General features: G+C 45.2%; 1 protein-coding gene across 1 annotated transcript in view; it reads right to left on the reverse strand.

Moving 5' to 3' along the window:
* Positions 1-522: 522 nt before the first annotated feature.
* The window catches only part of CROCC2 (ciliary rootlet coiled-coil, rootletin family member 2), a 324,826-nt gene continuing 302,510 nt past the window's right edge, over positions 523-22,838 (reverse strand). The window contains exons 30-36 of the mRNA XM_075340867.1: positions 18,891-19,054; positions 15,543-15,983; positions 15,204-15,353; positions 6,061-6,240; positions 5,498-5,629; positions 3,388-3,567; positions 523-796 (exon numbers count right to left, since the gene is read on the reverse strand). Of these exons, the coding sequence (XP_075196982.1) occupies positions 725-796; positions 3,388-3,567; positions 5,498-5,629; positions 6,061-6,240; positions 15,204-15,353; positions 15,543-15,983; positions 18,891-19,054 (1,319 nt within the window). The 3' untranslated portion in view covers positions 523-724. The remainder of the gene's footprint in view (positions 797-3,387; positions 3,568-5,497; positions 5,630-6,060; positions 6,241-15,203; positions 15,354-15,542; positions 15,984-18,890; positions 19,055-22,838) is intronic.

Consider the following 22,838-nt stretch of genomic DNA (forward strand, 5'->3'; position numbering starts at 1 on the left):
TATGCAGAGTACTGTGGGTTGTAAGTAGGTGTTTGCCTATCATCAAAGTGTAATTTGTACTAACAATATTATTTCCAGCAATATTTCATTGCCTGAATCCAAGAGAGTACATCAATCACACAAGATAGCATTTTTATTCCTGGCTATAAAATTCTTTCATGTAATGATTAATCTGTCCCTAAAGAGAACATTCTCCTGTAATAAATTTATGGCCGCTCTGCACGTAAATATATTTTATGACAAGAGATCAAAAACTAAAAGAGCATTTATCAGTGTAGCTGACATTGCTTTGTAGATGCCTAAACCAGTGTTGAATTTATTTTGTGCATGTTACAAACGTGAAACTGTGACTCTAAGATTCTCCAGAGGCGACTATCCCCGCCACAAGTGCTGTAATACCCGCAGGTACATGCTTCCTCTGTATCCAGAGTTTTTATTATTTTATTTCAAGATATATCCATAGACAATTATATAAAAAATACAAATATATCCACCCCCAACCCCTCACCACCCACCCACACAACGAAGAAAATCAATAAAATACAAATAATAATTTTGCATTACTTTAACTTCAGTAAAATATTTATTCCAATTGTAAAAGAGGAGCTCGCTGTTTCTCAAAGAAGGTAGTCTGTCTACCTTTCCCTCTGCCCAGGCTTTTTTCTCAGACTATAGTATTTTTAAGAATTTGTAACCATCCACCCGTGTTGAATTCATGAAGAGGTTAATGAGCAGAACGTGAGGTCTGTTGTCTGCGTTTCACATCCAGGTCGACCTGCTCCTGTAGTGTGGTTACCTGCAAGAAAAAAATAAATTTTTATATATTTTTTTCATTTGCTGGACGCTAAAGGGGGCTTTACACGGAGCGACATCGCTAGCGATGGCACCCACTCCCGTCGTTTGTGCATCACGGGCAAATCGCTGTCCGTGGCGCACTATCTTGCTTGTCTGTGTCACACATACAGCCCTCCCTAATGACGTTGCTGTGGGCAGTGAACAACCTCCCCTGAAAGGGGGAGGTTCGTACGGCGTCACAGCGACGTCACAGAGCGGGCTGCCAATAGAAGCAGAGGGGCGGAGAGCAGCCGCATCTCCGTCACTCCCACCTCGGTGCTCGTTGAGGAAACAGGTACGCTGTAGTTCGTCGTTCCCAAGGTGTCACACATGGCGATGTGTGCTGCCACGGGAACGACGAATAACCTGCGTCCTCAACATCCAATGATTTTTTGAAAAAGAACGACGTGTCAACGATGGACGATTTGGTGAGTATTATCCATCGTTAATGGCCACTCGTTGGTGTCACACGCAATGACGTTGCTAACGATGCCGGATGTGCGTCACGGAATCTGTGACCCCGGCGATATATCATTAGATACGTTGTTGCGTGTAACAAGGCCTTAAGAGTGAACTATTATATATAAAACATATTTACACAACCAAATGCTGTGCCCTCATTACTCAATGCTCATAAATAACAGTCAGGGGTATAACATGCATTATAGCCATATAATCTCCTCACAGTCTGCTTATGGCTCCCCTTCACACGTCCATGAAAAAGTTTGTGTTTTGCATGGCCATGTTGAAGGTGCATATGGCCCATCTGTATGCGGTGCTTTTGGCACACGTGTGTAGTCCCTGTGCTAGCCGTGTGACATCCAGATAGCACATGGACAGCATGAACTTTTATTCCTACATGTCCATAGTGCTGCTGTCTCCGGTGCTGCTGCTGCTTCCAGGTCCACGGTGCAGTGAATATGCAATCAGCAACCCAGAAACAAGAGACAGCAGCGCCGAAGACAGCACTGCTGGAGACAGGTGAGTAAAATAATTTTATTTCAAAGACGTGTTTTCTCCAGTACCTGTCACACTGATGTCATACGGATCATATCAGTGTGTGGTCCGTGTAACACCAGTGCTGCAGGAGAAAAACAGACTTGTCTCCGTGCGGAACACACGGACACGTGTGTGCTCCATACGGGCATCCGCCCGAACCACCCCCCCCACCCCGCAAAACGTGTTTCGGACGCATGCGCTGACAGGGCCATTGCCTATAATGGAGCAGACTCAGTTAGCATGTACTCTGTGTTGCACCATTTTCGGGCATATACGTTTTCTGCAGGCGGACACCTGAATGTAGACGACTACGTTCGGGTGTCCGCCTGCAGAAAACGTATATGTGCAAAAATGGTGCAAGACAGAGCACACGCTAACGGAGTCTGCTCCATTATAGTCAATGGCCCTGTCGGCGCACACGTTCAAAACAAGTTTTGCGGGGTGGGGGAGGGGCGGTTCGGACGGATGCCCCTACGGGACCACTGAACGTAAGTAAAAGCGCAATGTGAAAGGGGCCTTAGTAATTTTTCTCTTATTAAAGTCCTTTCATTGTCCCCATAAAGTATGATGCCAACAAAGGTTCCCCCTTAAACACAGTATGATACCCCACAGTAAATCCCTACACACGCACGGAATGATGACCCTAGTGTACCCCCCTGATTCACACTGTATATCAGCATATTGCACTTTATTATGGCATTTGATTTTGAGACAAGAGAGGCGGCATGGAATTGTTATTGATAGTGGTGGCCATCCTTTTCTTGGGTCGTTCCTTGTGTTCCCTTTCTCGACCCCCTAAGGTAAAGTATAGTGACCCCAACACAGCATAATCCCCAACTGTGATCCCTACAAAGCCGTCCAAATAGTATAATGGGCCCCACACCACATAAATGTCCATCAATAATAATGGGCCCAATAGGCTTTCCACATAGTCCATCAAAGTGAGAGAATAACTGGACTACTAGTTTTCTGCTCTTGGTATTCAATGAGGCTTTTAATTTTGAGGGTAATTGTATTTAAAAAAATCACCTGTATGAAATGTTAAAATAATTTTTATCCCTTTCACTACTTTTTTTTTTCTACATTCCCAAACAATATGTAATACACATAGTCACATACAAGTGACAAACATAAAAGGGTGCAAAAACGACATAAGATTAAATTTGTACCATTTTCTAAAAAGCAAGGGGCAAACTAAATAGTATATGGCTAAAAGACTGGGTTATGTGCCAAATCTCCATGTAACCGTCAGCAATGGTTGGCTGAGTTTTATTATGGTTAGGCCACGTGCACACGTTGAGTACTTGGTGGGTTTTTCATCTCAGTATTTGTAAGCCAAAACCAGGAGTGGGTAAGAAATGCAGAAGTGGAGCTCATATTTCTATTAAACTTTTCATCTGATTGTTCCACTCCTGGTTTTGGCTACAAATAGGTAAAAAAACTCACCAAATACCCAGAACGTGCACATGGCCAATTGGGTGCATCCTATACACGCCTAGCATTACACACTACTCAACATTGCAACAATGTTATTTAATACCCATAAGTAATTACCTGCTCCTCCAGGCCCCTGACCCTCTGCCTATGAGCTCTTTCTCTACACTCCAAGGTGCTTTCCACCTGCTGCTGAGCAATTCGCAGTCTTTCACCCTCTGTATCCAGCTCCTGACGATGTCTCATACTGAGTTCCATAAGTCTTTGAGAATGAGCACGTTCCAGCTCTGTCATCTGTGTCTAATGAAATATAATAAAGGATGATATACAGTTAGGTCCAGAAATATTTGGTCAATGACACACCTTTTACATTATAGCTGTTTACCAAATATTTCATTATACATTGGATCATTTAATCGATATGGGCTTAGAGTGCAGACTCATCTTTAATTTGAGGGTATCATATCCTAATTGTAGTGAGGGATTAAAAATTACAATTCTTTAATACGTAGTTGCCTATTTTTCATAAGACCAAAGGTAATTGAATAATTATATCAAAATCTCTGTAATGGGCTGCATGAGCTATTCCCTCATTAGCCCATCATCAACTAAGCAGGTAAAAGGTCTGGAGCTGATTCCTGGTGTAGCACAGGGTCACTAGTATTTAGTAATGATGTGACTGAAGACAGAAGAACACAAATTAATTCTGAATTGTACAAGAATACTCTCTGCTCAGATTCAACCAAGTGCAGCAAGGTTGACTGGATGGCGCTTCACAGTACAGATGGATAATAATCAAAAACATACTGCAAAAGCAACCCAGGAGTGGAATATTCTGCAATGGCCAGGACAATCATCAGATTTAAAACCCATTGAGCTGCATTTCACATGCTTAAGACAAAACGTAAGACAGAAAGACCTACAAACAACCAATATTGAAGTCGGCTGCAGTAAAGGCCGGCAAAGCATCTCAAAGAAGGAAACCCTATATTTGGTAATGACCATTGCTTACAGCCTTCAGGCAGTCATTGCCTACAAAGTATTAAATATGAACATTTTAGTGGCTATGCTCTGGAGCTTAGCAGCAGCATGTAAAATGGGCTCCTAGAATCCTGACCTAAAAATCCTACCAGAGGTCCCAGAGGTCCCACACGGTGCCTCTAATTTGTCCCCCCTCGGCATCTGATGTGACCCCCCTAAGCAGTAAGAGGTCTGGTGTGCCAGGAAAGGTGAAACTGTGTGTTCTTGGTGAGTTGAGGAGAAGTGCAGGAAAGCTGTGGTTGGCAGCCATCTTAGGTGCTGGAGAAACTGCAGTGCGACACTGTGGGGCAGAAGGAGAGGGTTCCCCAGAGGATCAGCGGCAACACTGACTTGGAGCACGGTGAGTCCTGGCTATGCTTCTCAGTGATGCTGTGGCGGTGTTGTGCTGAGAGTGGAGGCAGTGGCCGCTGCTATGGAGAGGGTGAGGTGAAAAACTCCTCTTGATCCTAGTGCCTGGTGCCACATCCTTAAATATAAGTGCTTTAAAGGGCCCCCGCGATGCTACACAACAGTCCATATCCCAAGACCCACATTACCCTGAGGCAAGTTGAGGAAACCGCATGGCAGACACAAAAAAGCAGCAGAAAGATTATGGTGATTGGTCCCCAGGATGGTTCAGGTAGATCAGGGAACAGGAAGATGAGAGCTGCATCAGAGGAGATAGTTGCTAAACTGGGACAATATGCACATAGACCCCAATTAGAAACACCTGATGGATGGACTGGGGGGGTACCACTCTAAAATACTCAAACACACATGGAATCGGGTCCAGATGTTCATCGCTAGTGCAGGAAGAAAAGAGGAAGGTAGCTCGGGAGAAAAAAATGGACTTAGCATCACAGGGCCAACAGGTGGGAGATGTTCTCACAGAAGGATGGCATGTTCCAGTTTTCAGGAAACTCAGGACAACTCTCCATTTCTGCAGGATGTTCTTAACACCATTAATACATATGTTTAGGGGTCACCCATAAACCCTCTCCCTATTGCCAGGGCCTCTGTTTCAATTTCCTTTGCGCCGTATGCTGGGCAAAATCTGGCGCTAGCTTGACACATAGCCTCTGATCAGTATATACAGTAGATGACTAATCTTATAGTCTATAAGTGCCAAGGATTTCGTAAATTTTATACTAGAGTACATCCACACAACTCTCTAACTAGATTCAATAGTGCCAAATAGTCAAAAACTTACCTCCAAATATTGATTCTGTCTCTGTGCCTCAGTCATATCTTTTTTCATGGATATCACCAATTGGTTTAGTTGCTCCTTCTCTACATTGAGCCGTTGTGTTTCCCCTTCCAACCGCAGCTGTTCACGCTTCACCTATAATAGAGCAATGTGAATAACCCCAGGAGTCTCCAAAATGTATACTCTAGAGATGATTCCAGAACTCCACTACAATTAGTTGTATACAAGTGGACTTGTGGCTCATAGTCTCTACAAGTTACACTAACAATTATCTTATTTACATAAAGCCTCATTCAGACATCTGTTAAACATGGTCTGTGTATGGATTGTGACGTGTGGACTAACCATGAATCAGACGTCTGTGAAACATGGTCCATGTATGGATCTTGATCTGTGGACTGACCGTAGATCTCCTCACCTGAACTTGACAGTCTCATAGACAAATATGACGCTGTTGAGTTCGGAATGGTAGACCTGCGGCCAGTCTATTCATGACAATCCATGGACAATGTTTCACAGATGTGTGAATTAAGTTTTAGAGGATGATTCCTGTAGAATGGTGTTACCTTTTCCAGAGCAGCTCTCAAAGTGTTGTTCCCTTTCTCTAGAAGGGTGGCAGAGTGCTGAATGTCCTGTTTATCAATTTCAACCTGTGTCTTGTCTCCATGAAGTGTCTTTACTCTTTCTTGCAGGTCAATAAGTACAACACCTTGTTCCTTCTCCCTGTGCTGGTGTTTGAGAAGAGCCTAAAATGGATAAAAAATGAGTTAAACAAACAAAAAAGTGTGAAGAAACTCTGCTTTTATCACAAAAACTCTAAATATGTCAACTTTTTATGTATCTACTTGCCAATAGAATTGGTTGCGGTAGTTGCTGTCCATTAAGCCAGCTTTACACCTTACAATTAGGTGTGCGATCTCGTATGCGATGTGACACGCCCAGGTTGCATATGGGATCTTAGGAGATTGCACGTAGGTCGTTCATTTGCTGTCACACGTGCGTTAGTAGTCTATGTTAAATTGATCAATTTTGTGTGCGATCCTTTAGATCATGTGTTCTGTGACGTATGCATTGGGCACCCTTTTTTTTTTTTTTTTTAATTTATTGACTTGCCAAGCGTGTGTAATGAGTAGGGATGCGTTTTTACTATGTCATCTGCCATTCAGCTCTGCTACATGGCCGCTGACAGCAGACACAGACAGCCATGTAGCAGAGCTGATTGGCAGATGACAGCAGACACAGACAGAGCCGCACGATCAGAATGAACTCGGGTTAACTTCACCCGACTTCATTGTCATGATGCGGCTCTGTCTGTGTCACGTCCTGATTAGCGGTAACCTGTGAAGGGCTCATCGGTGACCGCTAAACTCCTGAGTAACTGAATTGAGCAACCCTCTCTCATATACTCACCGATCCCCGGCGCTGCACGGCATTCACACTGCTCCGGCGGCTTTTACTATTTTGAAAAAGCCGGCAGCTCATTAAACAATCTCGTATTCCCTGCTTTCCCCGCCCACAGGCGCCTATGATTGGTTGCAGTGAGACACGCCCCCACGCTGAGTGACAGGTGTCTCACTGCACCCAATCACAGCAGCCGGTGGGCGTGTCTATAGTGTGCAGTGAAATAAATAATTAAATAATTTAAAAAAACGGCGTGCGGTCCCCCCCTATTTTAATACCAGCCAGATAAAGCCTTACGGCTGAAGGCTGGTATTCTCAGGATGGGGAGCTCCACGTTATGGGGAGCCCCCAGCCTAACAATATCAGTCAGCAGCCGCCCAGAATTGCCGCATACATTAGATGCGACAGTTCTGGGACTGTACCCATCTCTTCCCGATTTGCCCTGGTGCGTTGGCAAACCGGGGTAATAAGGAGTTATTGGCAGCCCATAGCTGCCAATAAGTCCTAGATTAATCATGTCAGGCGTCTCCCCGAGATTCCTTCCATGATTAATCTGTAAGTGACAGTAAATAAACACACACACCCAAAAAACTCCTTTATTAGAAATAAAAAACACAAACATATACCCTGGTTCACCACTTTAATAAGCCCGAAAAAGCCCTCCATGTCCGGTGTAATCCAGGATGCTCCAGCGTCGCTTCCAGCTCTGCTCCATGGAGGTGACCGGAGTTGCAGTAGACACCGCCGCTCCTGTCATCTCCACGCAGCAAATGAAGACAGCCGCGCGATCAGCTGAGCTGTCACTGAGGTTACCCGCTGTCACTGGATCCAGCGGTGGCCGCGGGTAACCTCAGTGACAGCTCAGCTGATCGCGCGGCTGTCTTCATTTGCTGCGTGGAGGTGACAGGATCGGATGTGTCTTCAGCAGCTCCGATCACCTCCATGCAGTAGAGCTGGAAGCGACGCTGAAGCATCCTGGATTACGCCGGACATGGAGGGCTTTTTCGGGCTTATTAAAGTGGTGAACCAGGGTATAAGTGACCCAGTGCCATTGAAAGCCATGCATGCCCATGCCATCACGTTGCCTCCACCATGTTTTACAGAGGATGTGGTGTGCCTTGGATCATGTGCCGTTCCCTTTCTTCTCCAAACTTTTTTCTTCCCATCATTCTGGTACAGGTTGATCTCTGTCTCATCTGTCCATAGAATACTTTTCCAGAACTGAGCTGGCTTCATGAGGTGTTTTTCAGCAAATTTAACTCTGGCCTGTCTATTTTTGGAATTCATGAATGGTTTGCATCTAGATATGAACCCTTTGTATTTACTTTCATGGAGTCTTCTCTTTACTGTTGACTTCGAGACAGATACACCTACTTCACTGAGAGTGTTCTGGACTTCAGTTGATGTTGTGAACGGTTTCTTCCTCACCAAAGAAAGTATGCGGCGATCATCCACCACTGTTGTCATCCGTGGACGCCCAGGCCTTTTTGAGTTCCCAAGCTCACCAGTCAATTCCTTTTTTCTCAGAATGTACCCGACTGTTGATTTTGCTACTCCAAGCATGTCTGCTATCTCTCTGATGGATTTTTTCTTTTTTTTCAGCCTCAGGATGATCTGCTTCCCCTCAATTGAGAGTTCCTTAGACCGCATGTTGTCTGGTCACAGCAACAGCTTCCAAATGCAAAACCACACACCTGTAATCAACCCCAGACCTTTTAACTACTTCATTGATTACAGGTTAACGAGGGAGACACCTTCAGAGTTAATTGCAGCCCTTAGAGTCCCTTGTCCAATTACTTTTGGTCCCTTGAAAAAGAGGAGGCTATGCATTACAGTGCTATGATTCCTAAACCCTTTCTCCGATTTGGATGTGAAAACTCTCATATTGCAGCTGGGAGTGTGCACTTTCAGCCCATATTATATATATATTTGTATTTCTGAACATGTTTTTGTAAACAGCTAAAATAACAAAACTTGTGTCAGGGTATGTGCTCACGTTGCTTTTTTTTCCGCGCGGAAAAAAACGCACCCTCTGGCAGAGGGGAGAATTGTAAACAATGCTTTTTGAGAAACAACGCATCGAAAACGCATGCGTTTTTCATGCGTTTTTCATGCGTTTTTTTAGGTGCGTTTTTTAAGACTTGTCAGTGTTAATAAAGTTGGTTGAACACAGACCTTTGGAAAAAAAAACCTGTGATGTAATTTCCTTCTCCACATTCTGTTTGGATAAATGGGAGGGCTTGGAATGGAAGGAGCACCATTTGAATTTTGGAAAAGTTGAAATAAACTTCGCGCACCGAGCCCCTTAGGTACCTATACGTCAGAAAACCCCCACAAGTGACCCCATTTTGGAATCTGCACCCATCAAGGATTTTATTCAGGAGTATATTAAGCATTTTGAATCCACAGCTACTTCACCCAAAATGTTGCTGTAGCAACAATATTCTCACTTTTAGGCCCGTTTCACACGTCAGTGAAAAACACTGACGTTTTTCACTGGCGTGTAAAACACGCACATGTCCCTCCGTGTGCCGTGAATCACGGCACACATGGGTTGTCTAAGTGCAATCCGGGCTCCGTTCTCCGTGGCCCGTGATTGCACTTAGAGATTAACTCACCTGTGCCCGCTCCCGCTCTCCATGGTGCTGATCGCTCCCGCGGTGCAGCATCCGGCTGGCGCTGACCCCCGCAGCAGCTGCTTCCGGGTCGGCTGTGTCGTGCATCATGAATATGCGCGACAATAATGAGCCGGCTCAGAAGCAGCAGGCTGCACGGGCTGCAGAGGACATCGCTGGACGCCGGGTGAGTTAAAATGATTTTTATTTTAAAAGCACGTTTTTTTCTGGCACGTGTTTCACGGACCACACCACTGCGTGGTCCGTGGGACATCAGTGATGCCAGAAAAAAATGGACATGTCTCCGTGCGGCAATCACGCACACGCAGGTACGCCGCACGGAGACACGTGCAGTGAAAAATCACTGACGTGTGAGCAGACCCATTCATTACAATGGGTCTGCGTATGTCAGTGATTCTGGTACGTTTAAAAAAAAGCACAAACGTACCAGAATCACTGACGTGTGAAAGGGGCCTAAGGCTATGTGGCCATAATCCAGCGACACGGCGTCTAGTACACAGTGCCAGCCTTCCTGCAGCTGCCCATGCCCACGATTTGGGTTCAGGCTGCTGTGGAGCTCTATACTACCTGCAGAGAACACTCGTCTCCGCAGCATAAATTGACATGCTGAGGCTCGGGAAGCTGCGCCACCGGTCAGTTTATGCTGCGGAGAAAAGAAGCACAGTGGGCATGGGATCTCCAAAAATCCTTCCACTGTGCTTCTACTGCACAACGCAGCGTTATGGACGCAGGGAAAACACTCAGCGCCCATAACGCTGCAAACCCTGATTGTGGGCACACAACCTAAAAAGCGTCAATGGATGAATGGATGTCAAATATATATAACGTCTCACCCCCGCCTGCATATTCTAAGTTGGCACCTTTAGTACCTTTCATGTGGCACTAAAGGGTGCCTAGCTTAGTATTTATCCAATAAGAAAAAAAAAAAAAAACTGAAAAAAATGGCGTGGGGTCCCCCCTATTTTTGATAGCCAGTCAGGGTAAAGCAGACAGCTGTAGCCTGTAAACCACAGCTGCCAGCTTCATCTTGGCTGGTGATCAATTTGGAGGGCTCCCCATGTTTTTTTTTTTATTTATAAATAAAGAATTAAAAAAAAATAACGTGGGGTCCCCCCAAATTAGATCACCAGCCAAGGTGAAGCTGACAGCTGGGGTCTGGTATTCTCAGGGTGGGAAGAGCCATGGTTATTGGACTCTTCCCAGCCTAAAAATAGCAGGCCGCAGCCGCCCCAGAAGTGGCGCATCCATTAGATGCGCCAATCCTGGCGCTTCGCCCCAACTCATCCCGCGCCCTGGTGCGTTGGCAAACGGGGTAATAAATGGGGTTGATACCAGATGTGTAATGTCACCTGGCATCAAGCCCAGCAATTAGTGATGTCACGGCGTCTATTAGATACCCGACATAACTAATTGACAGTAAACAAAAGCAAAAAAAAAGACAAAAATTTTTTTATTAGAAAAAACACTCAAATCATTCCCTTGTTCTCCAATTTAATCAAAAAAATTTGAAAAAAATGGGTCCGCAGAAATCCATATGGACGTCCCACGTCGCCTCTGGACCTTCTAGAATATGGGGGCACGTTCAGGGAACGTATCCCCTATTTTCTAGGAGGGCAGACCCTCCATTTGAGGAGAGTGGGTGCCAAAAATCTGCACCCACTCTCCCCGGGTCACAGCTGCAGAGTGCGAGCAGCCAGCACAGCTCTCTGAACACTGTGCTGGCTGTCAGCTGATCTGCACATGTGACCGGCCGGCGTCTGCTGTGAAGGAGGAGGGGGCCGCGGGGGATCAGCGCTGCAACCGGACAGGTGAGGGGGAATACCGGGGGAATAGGGGGTGACCTGGCAGGGCCTGGGGGGCATTTTTCTGTCGCATGTGTTATTGCACATGCGACAGAAATCATAGGAGCAGGGCGGCCGGTGCGCTACTGTGCGCGCGGCCATGTTGGATTTTCGGGAGGGGGGGTCGGGGCGGGCACTTTGGCGACACCAGGGGCTTTACTGGACTTTGCCAGGAAGTGAGGTCAACAGGAAACCTCTTGACCTCACTTCCAGGTAAATGCCTGCGTTCTGGCGTGCCGACAAAGGCCGCGGACCGCAACAAAAAAGCAGCTCCCTGCGGTGTAGCTGCGGTCTGACCCCACATCATTGATTCAATGGGGGAGAGAACGCAGCTACACCGCACAAAAGAAGTGACATGCTGCTTTTCTTTCCGCACCGATTTTTGGCATCCAAAACGCTGCGTTTAGAAACGCAGCATGTGCACTGATTTTTCGGCTTTCTCATACACTTTGCTGGGAAAGCTGAACGCATGCAATTTGCCACTGAAACGCTGCGGTTCTAAACGCAGCGTTTCCGTGGTAAAAAAACGCAACGTGTGCACACAGCCTCACTGTCCAAATATTTCTGGACCTAACTGTAAGTCTATGTGGACCCGAATCATAAACTTTAAAATGGTGCTAGAAGGGATAGGGTAATAGACCAGGCACATTATACTTACCAGTCTCTCGCACGGCAGTAACACTACTTCCGGCCTCTCATTAACCTCATGCATATGCACGGCTTCCCCCACCCACAGGCAGTCCCGGCGTCTGTGATTGATTGCCGTCAGACGGCACCCCCAACCTGTGTGAAATCATGTCTGACTGTTTGCAATCACAAACGCTGTGTGCGTGCCTATATTGGTGTAAAAATAAATAGATAAATTGGGGTAGGGTCCCCCCATATACAAAACACAGATAAAGCATACAAATACAGACTGCAGCCCCCAGCCAAGTGCTTTTCTTTGATGTAAATTCTTCAAACTGCTGGATATACAGGGCTTATCTTGGCTGTGTATCAAAATTAGAGGGACCCCATACAGTTTTTTTACATGTAAATAAATAATTTTTAAAAATCGGCATGCGGTCCTCCCCAATTTTGATACCCAGCCATGATAAAAGCGTCAGCTGGGGGCTGGCATTCTCATGCTGGGGAGGCCCATGGTTATTGGGCCCCCCAGCCTAAAAATAACAGCCTGTAGCCTCACAGAATTGTCGCATCCATTAGATGCAACAATACCGGAACTTTACAGGGCTCATTCCAATTGCCCTGGTAATAGAGATAATAAGGGGTTAATGATAGCTTAGAGCTGCCACTAAGCCCTAGATTAGTAACTAGTAGTAATCTGTAAGTGAAAAGAAATAAAAAGAAATACCGAAAAAATTCTTTACTTGAAATAAAATATAAATAAACCCACTCTACTTCACCCCTTTATTAACCCTAAAGGCCCTATTGAAGATGATAGGTGGCAAGAAATTCTAGACAGAGTTCCGCAGCTATCTTTGAGCGAGTCCCATAGGCTACCTCATCTATATGTGATACATCAAGTTTATAGAATAGTTTCTAATTGGTTTCAGGCTGCGGTCAGAGCCACTATGCTTCAGATATAAAGTACATCCAGCTAATCTATTACACATGATGTGGTCCTGTCCTAATTTGGAATAACCCAATATTGGATATCGAACCAGTGTGAAGTTCATTAATAAAATCAATTGCTTAGCAAATTTGGAAAGAAGCATTTATACAAAAAAGAATCTTATCACTAAGTTTGATAAACACGGGGCCTCTTGGATTGATGAATAGCGCCTGGCGACAAAGGAGTTAAAGCAGGATCGTCTGGGTCTCTTAGTAGTCAGAATTATCTGTCCTCACAAACTCAAAAGCATAAATGTTATATATAAATCCTCTATGATAACCTTTGATATTTTTTAGCCAGTTTTAAAGAGAATATCAAGAGTTGAAAAGTTACCATCCTTTTATTGCCAGTGTTTTCCTTGTTTTTGTACTGTCAGAGATCGCTGTATTTGACATATTCTGGTGTGTTGTGATGGGAAGTGGGAAGGTTATGGGATGTCAATAAAAAAACCATTTGATTCAAAAGGCAATGAGACGTTTTGGAAAATAGCTGTTTTTCCATTCTTGCTATCAGTGTTTTTTTTTTAGTTTTTTTTTTATAAACCATCTTTTATTGAAAATAAATTGTTACACATGTACAGTGTATAAAATGAAATGCAATATCGGAATATCAGATATAGCGTAGATTATGCAAATTATAAGACAGTGTTTTCTTAACTAACCTAATAAATCTAGAACTCCCACAATCACTCCCCCCCTCCCTTTTCCCCTTTCCCCAGGCACAAAACATATTTGTAGTAACCTCTTAGCTAAGCCTAACCGGTGTGGTACCTGCAATGAGTTGTCTCATATACCAGTCAGTAAATTGGAAGCATTTGTGTATCGATTGGCGTACCGAGAGTGGTTGTGTATCGATATAGTGTGATCATGTGAAAAAGAAAGGTTCTGTTCTTTTGTCTTTATGTAATAAAGATTCAATCCACACCATTTGGAATAAGTAATTAATCTTTCTTGATATAAAAGTGGGGACCGTATTTTGTGCCCATAGATGGAGGATGTTTTTTCGAGTAGCTGCGGCCCAGATAATTAAAATACGTTGTTGTGGCGCCCTGGACAAGCCAGGGGCCACAGGGAACTACACCACCACACCCTACACCCCGGTTAGGCACATCTAAGCCAGACACAAAAGCCTTGTTGCCTTCCCAGGGGCTGATGTCCACACCAGGGGGTGGAGCAAGCCGGTTGGTCTCCACCCACCAAGGAGTTCACAGTCCTGGAGGAGGGAAAAGGAGCAGATAGAGTTTGGACAGTGAAAGTGGAAGGAGGAAAAAGTGAGGAGAGTGAAGTGGCAAGAGAGCAGACAGAAGGGAGTCCGGGTGTGTGGCCCGGACGGAGCAGCAAGGTTGGCAGACGGTGGTGACCGTCTGCAGGAGTGGCCTATCGGAGTTTGCCGTACGGACCATGGACGGGCGGTGGACCGGCGGTACCGGACCGGTATACAAAGAGAAGCCAGCACCATTGGCAGGGGCCTTTCGGATCCCGGCAAGGCTAGGAGTCGCCGTGAATTTGCCAAATCCGTTAGTGAAGGGGACCTCCTGGGTTTCCAAACAGTCAAGTCCCGACAGAAGGCAACCGTCCAACCGTGAAGGGGAGACACCGCCACCGCCAAGGGCAACCGTCTCCCAGGGCCAGCGCCTGCGGGCAAAAGGGGCTCCTCCGGCCCATATCCAAGTCGGAGAGCGGGTTACCGGTGGGAACACATCGCTACCAACATTGAACTTAGGTGCAGGGAGAGACAGTCATCACCAACCTACGGGGAAGAAGCAACCGCAGCCGTCTGGGGGACCCGTCCATCCAGCCGCGTGTTTTACCGAGAACTGTGTCATCGTCTCAGGCTGAGTGAGTACCCCCCGTGCCGTACGGCACAGCGCTGTCCCTGCGACCCTGCACCTCGAGTCCCCGGGATCCGGTCCACTGCTCGAGCCACCACCGAGCAGCAGCAGCGGCCGCAGCAGCAGCGGCAGCCGGACCCGAGCAGTGGGAGAGCGCAGCGTCCCCTCCTCCGCCCGCGACATTGTTGTCGAGCAGAAGGTCCACCGAGCTGATTTTGTGACAACATATTAAATATTGCCCATTCATGTGATAGTGTAAAGGGAATATTAAGTGTATTTGTGAGGTAGTCATGAAGAAGTTCCCAGACCTCTCGGATTTTTGGACAGTCCCATAGACAGTGGTATATGTCTCTATCAGTGGTTTTTGATGTGCATGACTTCTCACCTGCTGCAGCTCCTCTGACCGGGCCTGATATTCCCTGCAGGCTAGCTGCAGTTCTCCCAGCTGCTGTTGGTGCTCCTGTACTGTCTGTGAAAGACACAAGTTCTGTCTCTTGCTGTCACTCAATGCCTGCCGTACTGAATCCAGTCGCTCCTGGAGAAGCCATAAATAACATGTTGTGAACAATTGAAAATAAAACCATTAGGATACTTGCCAGCATTCCAAATTAAACAAATTACTGCACACCCACTCCTGTCCCATGATAACTGAGAACATGTCCAGGTATGCATCTGCAAATGATTCATATTACTGAACTGATATTCCTTAGTGTATGTCTCTTACCTGTAACACTCGTCTATCTTGCTCAGCAGCTGTCAATGCTCCTTGTAGTCTGATCACATCATCTTGTAAGTTCCCTCTACCAACTGCTGCTTCTCCAAGTGCTTGTGATAGCCCCTGTGACTTCTCCTGCAGCTGCCGCTCACCATCCTGAGCCCTCGACAAGGCAAGGCTTAACCGCTGCACCTCCCGCTGAAGAGCGGCCTCCCTATCCTCACTCTCTTTCAGGTGGTCCTGCAAAGAATGTGCTCTGTCCTGCAATGATTGCACTTCGGCTTCTCTCTCTGCAAGACAAAGACGTGTCCTTTCCAGCTCCCCCTCCAAAGAGCGCCGTCTTAGCTCCAAATCTGTACCACGGTTCTCTGAGGCTTCAAGCACATCCCTTAGGCTCTTGCTCTCAAGCTCATGCCTTCCTTCATCATTCCGAGCCCGACACAGTCGATCCTGAAAGAGTCAATGAGAGATCACCCACGGTAACAAATGCAACATGACTAAAAGAACATATTTTGGTTGTATTAGCATAAACTTCTGACTCTGCAGATGCAATGGTCTTTAAATAAAACTGTGATATAGAGGTTATTTAAAATAACAAATACAGTAATGGCCAAAAGAGCTGGCACCCTTGAAATTGTTCCAGAAAATGAAGTATTCGAGGAAATTTATTGGAATTACACTTTGTGTCATGCACATGTTTATTTCACATATTTATTTCCTTTGTGTGTTTTGGAACAACACAGAAAAAGAGAAAAAAAGGCAAATTGGACATAATTTCCCACAAAACTCCAAAAATGGGCCAGATAAAATTGTTTGCAGCTTTCCAAAATTGTGGGTAAACAACTTTCTCTATCGCTTCATTGGGGGCACAGTGTATGCTACTGCCACAAGGAAGCTGCCACTATGCATAAAATCATTGGTGCCTGCTCAGAAGGATACACACACTGACTGGCACAAAGCTAATCAATTTTAGCTTTGTTTCAGTAGGAGGCAGACACGGGTCTGCATCCAGAACCATCTCTATCTTCAATCTTGTTTTTTTATTAATCTTGTATTATTTTCTTTCAGATTTTGCTTGTGAGGGAAACAGTGTAATCATTAATTCTATTATCCCACAAAGAGACTGAGAGAACAGTGTGAAAACCATCACACGGTACCCTCTCTGGTCAGCACAGCAGGACCTTAACCCCTAACGGATGAAGAGCATTTAGATGACCAGGCAGATAATCCTTTCCCATTCCTCTCCGGCCCGATCGTCCAACACAGTGAGACAGTGCCTGGAGCAAGATGGTCCACGATCCCTAGATGTATTTGGGCGCTCTGTTACATCCTCCCTTTGAAACTCTTTGGAAGGTCTCCCTGTCCTTTGTACCTTGGAATCTTTCTTTCCTAGTAGCCATAACGTTGATTAGATGAATTTCTCAGTTGGATACTCTTTCATGTCGCTCCCCCTTCCTCATCCTTCACCAGGATAAGGTAGTCATGTGGCTTTTGAATTATTTTCTTCCCAAGGTGGTTTCACCTTTCTTCATTTTGTCCTTCTCCTTCGACTCTTCTGGAATGATTTCTAAACAAGTTGGATCTCAATAGAGCTATTCACATTTACCTTGCCAGGAACAATAAGTTCAGACTTACAGATTCCTTATTCATCAAGGGTGCTTGTAAGGGACTCCTCGCTTCCAAGGCTACCATTGCTCGTTGGATTCGTTCTGTTATTTTTGAAGAGTACCGAACAAAGAACAGAACTCTCCCTTCTAGGGTGTCGGCTCATTCCATTAGGGAAGTGGGAGCCTCTTGGGCCATTTTTTATCAGGCTTTTGCATTGCAAGTTTGCAAGGCATCTATCTTGTCTTCTGTACATACATTTTTCAGGTTTTACCAGGTTCCTCACCATGCCTCAGCTGATGCCAGCCAAGGAAGGAGTGTTGCAAGCGGCAGTGGTTCGACTGCTATCCTGAAGTTCTTCTATTTTCATGTGCATTTTTCATTTTTCTACCTTTCCTTATACCCTTGGGGACTGCTTTTGCATGTCCCATGGTCTTCCTGTGTCCCCCAATGAAGTAATAGAGAAGAGAGGATGTTGGGTACTCACCACAAATCTCTTTCTCAGAGCCTTCATTGGGGACACAGTACTCTCTCCTTCTTCAGCTTTTGTGTTTTCCATAACTAATCTGTACTAAGTCCATTACTGTTCATACTGCTTGATCACTAACTGATTAGCTTTGTGCCTGTTGGTGGGTGTACCCTGCAGAGGGGGGGGGTCTATGTTTTTTTTTTGCATAGTTTTAACCTCCTAGTGGTAGCAGCATAAACCAATGGTCTTCCTGCCCCTCCCCCAATGAAGGCTCCGAGCAAGAGATTGTATGATAAGTAGCCAAAATCTTCTTTTGTTTCACGTATATGATGCTCGTTCAAACTCACCTGTGGCAAGTAACAGGTGTGGGCAATATGAAAATCATACCTGAAGCCAGATAAAAAGGGGAGACGTTGACTCAATCTTTGCATTGTATGTCTGTGTGTGCTACACTTAGCATTAAGAACAGAAAGGCGAGACGAGAACTCTTTGAGGACTCAAAAAACAAAATTGATAAACATTATCAATCTCAAGCACTGGCGGATGTAGACAGAAAAGCGCCCCTGTGTAAGAACAATATATGGGCCCTTTTCAGCCCAAGATCTCATCAAAATACACTATTTCACCTGATTTGGAGTTAGAAATGGGTCCCCTTTCCTCTTGGGCCCCTGTGCGACTGCACAAGTTACACCAATGATATGTCCACCCCAGATCTCAAGGTTTCCAGTCCATCTCCAGAGATCTTGATATTTTTTTGTCCAAGGTGCACAACAAAAATCAAGAAGTTTGCTTTCTTCCAGATACAGTAGCACATTTATCTATAGATTATGACTGGTATTGTACCTCTAATCCATAATAAGGCCAATAAAACTTTTGGAAAAAGTGGGCATGTGGTTTTAAACTCAAGCAAGCCCCTGGATGTTTTATGAGAATATCTGTAGCACTTCCCAAATGTTACCATTTTTAATTATACCTTCCCTACTACATTGTAGGTACTGTAGAGAACAGGAGAAGAAAAGGTCATACAGGGTCCCTGAGGGGTATTCCCAACAAACTTCTACTGTAAGAAAACACATCCAACAAATGGGTGGAGTAGACATTCCTGTTTACTGACAAGCCCAGAACAGGTAACATAAAACCGTAGGTGTAAGCATACAACAAGCTTAATGTTATAGTATTAGAATTGGACTGAAGACAGAAATACACTAGGTATAACATGTCGCTTAGGAGCCTGCCCAACCTTCCTTTACTATGCATATTATCAGCACTGTCTACCTCCATACCTGTATGTCTCTCTTCTCATCTTCGCTGACACGTAAACTGTGCTCCAATTTAAGAGCGCGCTCTCCTGCAGCTTGTCGTTCTATCTCCACTTGTCGCAGGTTGTCTTGCAGAAGACGCATTTCCGTATGAGCGGTGCCCAGGCGTTCCTCTGACTTCTGTTGTTCTTTAATGACACAAAAATACATTGAGGATTTAAAAGGATCAGGTTCATGGCTAAACTAAAGCGATCCTGCCATATTCAATGACTGTCCTCAATCACTACTGTAGGGTTATGCATGTGGATTTCTTTAATCTGAAAATCTGCCTTAATAAAATTGTAATCTTTGATAATGGACTATTATACCGCAGCACAAGATATGCTCATGAGGCAGGACTAGTCCGCCCGGTATCTCTTCCCATAGATTAAGCCTGCCTTGGGCTGTCTAACTACACTTCCATGTGCATTATTAACAGCCTACATAATGGTCCTACCATGACCAGTATTGTTTGAAAGCTATCAATCACCTTGAAGAGAATGATTAGAAAATCCAAGGCAGGACTAGAAGAAGAGACACCCCCTTAGGACAAGTCATGCCTCATTAACATATGTGATGCTGCAGAATATAAGTTTATTCTTCAAAGATTATAGAGTTAATAAGGCACATTAAACCCCTATCAAATTAAATCTGTAGTGGTTGGGGGCAGTGAAGAAGACTAACAGAAAAGGAGAAATGCACAGCTCACTGGAGAAAATTAAGGGTGGTGATGCACGGACAACCTACTTCGGCTGGCAGGTGAAGAACAAAATTAGAATGTGAAAAAATCCAGCACTAGCAAATAAAATGTAAAGATTTTATTGAAGCATAATTAAAAAGCCCAAAACAAAAATTGTTAGGGCGGGTGCAGAGCAAACAAACATCAAAGTCTCTTAATCATGATTGTTTCATCTAGACAAGCTCTTTCAATAATGTAGTATGACTTGGTAAATCAATTTTAGTATGGCTTTGGTTTAGATGAATGTCTTGCAAAGTAACAAAAGGATGGTTCAAGTCCGTCAGAATGGGAATTGCTCCATTTTCTCGCTCAACGAGCAGAGCTCCAGATGTCCACATGCCACCATAGGGCTTTTGGACAGCAGCTATATTCATGAGTTATTCATGTTCTTTTGTACAAAAGACTAGAGTAACAGGGTTATAGGCCCCGATTCATCAAAGTGCTTCCACCAGTTTTTTCAGATGCACACAGAATGATCTGTGATAGGTGGAGTGGAGAAGTTGCCATTATTTTTGGCAGCACAAATCCTGTTTGCAGGACACGCTGCTGAGAAGGAGGAGACTCTTTTGTGCTGCCGAAAATATAATTTCACTAATCGTTTTGCTTGTTCATTGGGTTATCAACAGCCTGTTTAGACGGCACGATTATCGGGAAACGAGCTTTCCTAGGAACATGTGTTCACGATAGTTCTGCACTGTAAATGTGGACCATTACACTACACACTGAAGTATGACATTAGCTACAAATATGCAGATCCAGTTTAGGTGTAAGAGACAGACGTTTACTTGTCTTGTATCCTTTGCTAATCTAAGAAAACCAAGAATTGTGCCCCCAAAAAATCACCTTGTGTGACGCTATATTAATTTTCCAGAGGCGGGGTGTTGCTTGCAGACCTAAATGAGTTGTCATCCTTGTGTGACCATGAAATGTAAAGATCTGTCATTGTGTATTTTATTTCACACCTGTTCATTAGTGAGGATGGATTTTAAAGAACAAAAAGTGATGTTCCCCATTTATGTGATAATCCGTACTATTATGTTAGAGCTTGTGAAGCTTCTCTTACAGAAAATAGGATAAAGCTCCCTCCCTTCCTAACTCCTTGTTATGGCTGTAGGGTCACACCCTAGTAAACCATAGCTTCGGGCTGTGCACAGCTCACAAACATAAACGAGAGCACAAAGAAGGTGACTTGAAATAATTTATAAATCTGGAAGACTTTTCACACGTGTGACTTTTGTTAGCATAATAATAAGTAATGTGTACTTCCCTCATTTGCAGTTAGCATATTGAAGACAATCTATCACAATGAACACAGCCTAATATGCCATTAGTATGTCACAAAGCAGCGGGAGCAGGCTATGTGCCCATGAGAGTTTGTACCTGCGAATATATCCGCAGGTTTCCCGTAGCTGCTTGTCAGGTTTCCAGGTTTTCCAGTTCTCTTTTGAATGAGCTTGCCCTCGGTTAACATGGAGTTTACTGTTCTGTTGCCCTACTTCCTGTCCAGCTGCTTAAAAGGCCGCCTCTAAGCCTAGTCCAGTGCCTGAGTATACTGCTTGCTGTGTGCTCCTGCTTTGCTGCTGCTAATCCTGATTGCCTTTGGATCCTCCTAAAGACTACCGACCGACCGACTCTGGACCTTACCCGGTTTCTCTAAGCTGTGCCCGGATTCTGTCTGCCATCTTCGGTCAGCACTCTGCCCGGTTCTCTCTGGTTCGTAACCACTCTGGACAATCATTCCGTACGGACACTCCTGGACTTTTACCGCTTGCCCCTTGTGTCCCGGCTGCGGCGCATTTAGGCCTTCCGGGGTGATTGCCGGACAGTCCCTGTATAGGGGTTCGCTCTGGTGGTCTCCCTGGGGGAGTCCGGTGCGTGGCCCCGGGAATTCCCTTCGCTCCGTTTCGGAAAGGTATTTTGTGTATTTGTACTGCTGTGTTTTCCGTTGTGTATCTACCGTGGTTACATATTATAAAACATCTTGTACCAGGAACTCGTCTCTGATTGTCATTGCCCTACGCTATCGAAATCCTCAGAACATATATAAGTATTACATTATACTCAGGCCATAGGAGGATTTCGCTGGGGCAATGACTGAGACACGAGTAGATCAGCTCTTCTCCATGATTAACTCCCTGCAGCAGGAGATGGAGGCGGTGCAGAATAAACTTAGAGATGTGGAGGCACAGCTGGGCCATGATCACCAGGTACTGGGGCCGGCTATACAGGATTTGCAAGTCAGAGTGGAGGCTCAGGAAGCCGTCCCCACTACGTCCGTATCAGCTGCCGGTATGCCTAGGTTACCCCCATTCCGTTTCAATGGTGATCGTAGTCAGTTCCGTGGATTTGTTAACCAATGTATACTGTTTTTCGATGTACATTCTGATTATTACCGTTCTGATCGGTCAAAGGTGTTATGTATCATCATGTTATTAACCTCACGAGCACTGGCTTGGGCTAATCCCATGATAGAGAATCGGGACATCCGTTTGAACCACCTGGATGACTTTCTGACCGCAATGGCGCAAATGTTTGATGATCCGAATCGCCGTGCTACCGCTGAATCGGCTCTCCTTTCCTTACGTCAGGGAAAGCGTTCTGTCGTTGAATACGCCACTGAGTTCAAGAGGTTAGTGGTAGACACCGACTGGGGAAACAATGCATTATTATCTGTTTTCAGAAAAGGTTTGTCCAGTACCATCAAGGACGAGTTAGCCCGTTCCGAATCTCCAGGGGATTTTGAACTGTTTCTCCAGCACTGTGTGCGCATTGATACTCGTTTGACGGAACGTAGACAGGAAAAATGGGCAGCTGTAAACCGTGTAAACAATATTGCGTTTCCTTCCAGAGAACCCGCTCTCAGGACGCCACGGGAGGCCGAGGACGTACCTATGCAAGTGGACTCTTTGCAAAAACGAGAGACCAACGAACGTCGTGAACACCGGCTCCGTGAGCGTTTGTGTTTCTATTGCGGTCAATCGGACCATTTCTTGATCGACTGCCCGAAACGTCCAAATCGCCCAAATAAGGTATTGGCAGCCATGGCAGAGTGTGACAACACGGATGCAGAGTCCGATATCTCTGAGGCAAGTGGACACTTGGATGCAGTATTTCCCTTGACTGTAATGTCTACCTCACCGAAGGACTCAGAGGGGAAATATACCCATTGCTTACTCCCCATTCAGATCCGTTGG

The sequence above is a fragment of the Anomaloglossus baeobatrachus genome, chromosome 3 (assembly GCF_048569485.1).
Source record: "Anomaloglossus baeobatrachus isolate aAnoBae1 chromosome 3, aAnoBae1.hap1, whole genome shotgun sequence".
NCBI lineage: Eukaryota > Metazoa > Chordata > Amphibia > Anura > Aromobatidae > Anomaloglossus > Anomaloglossus baeobatrachus.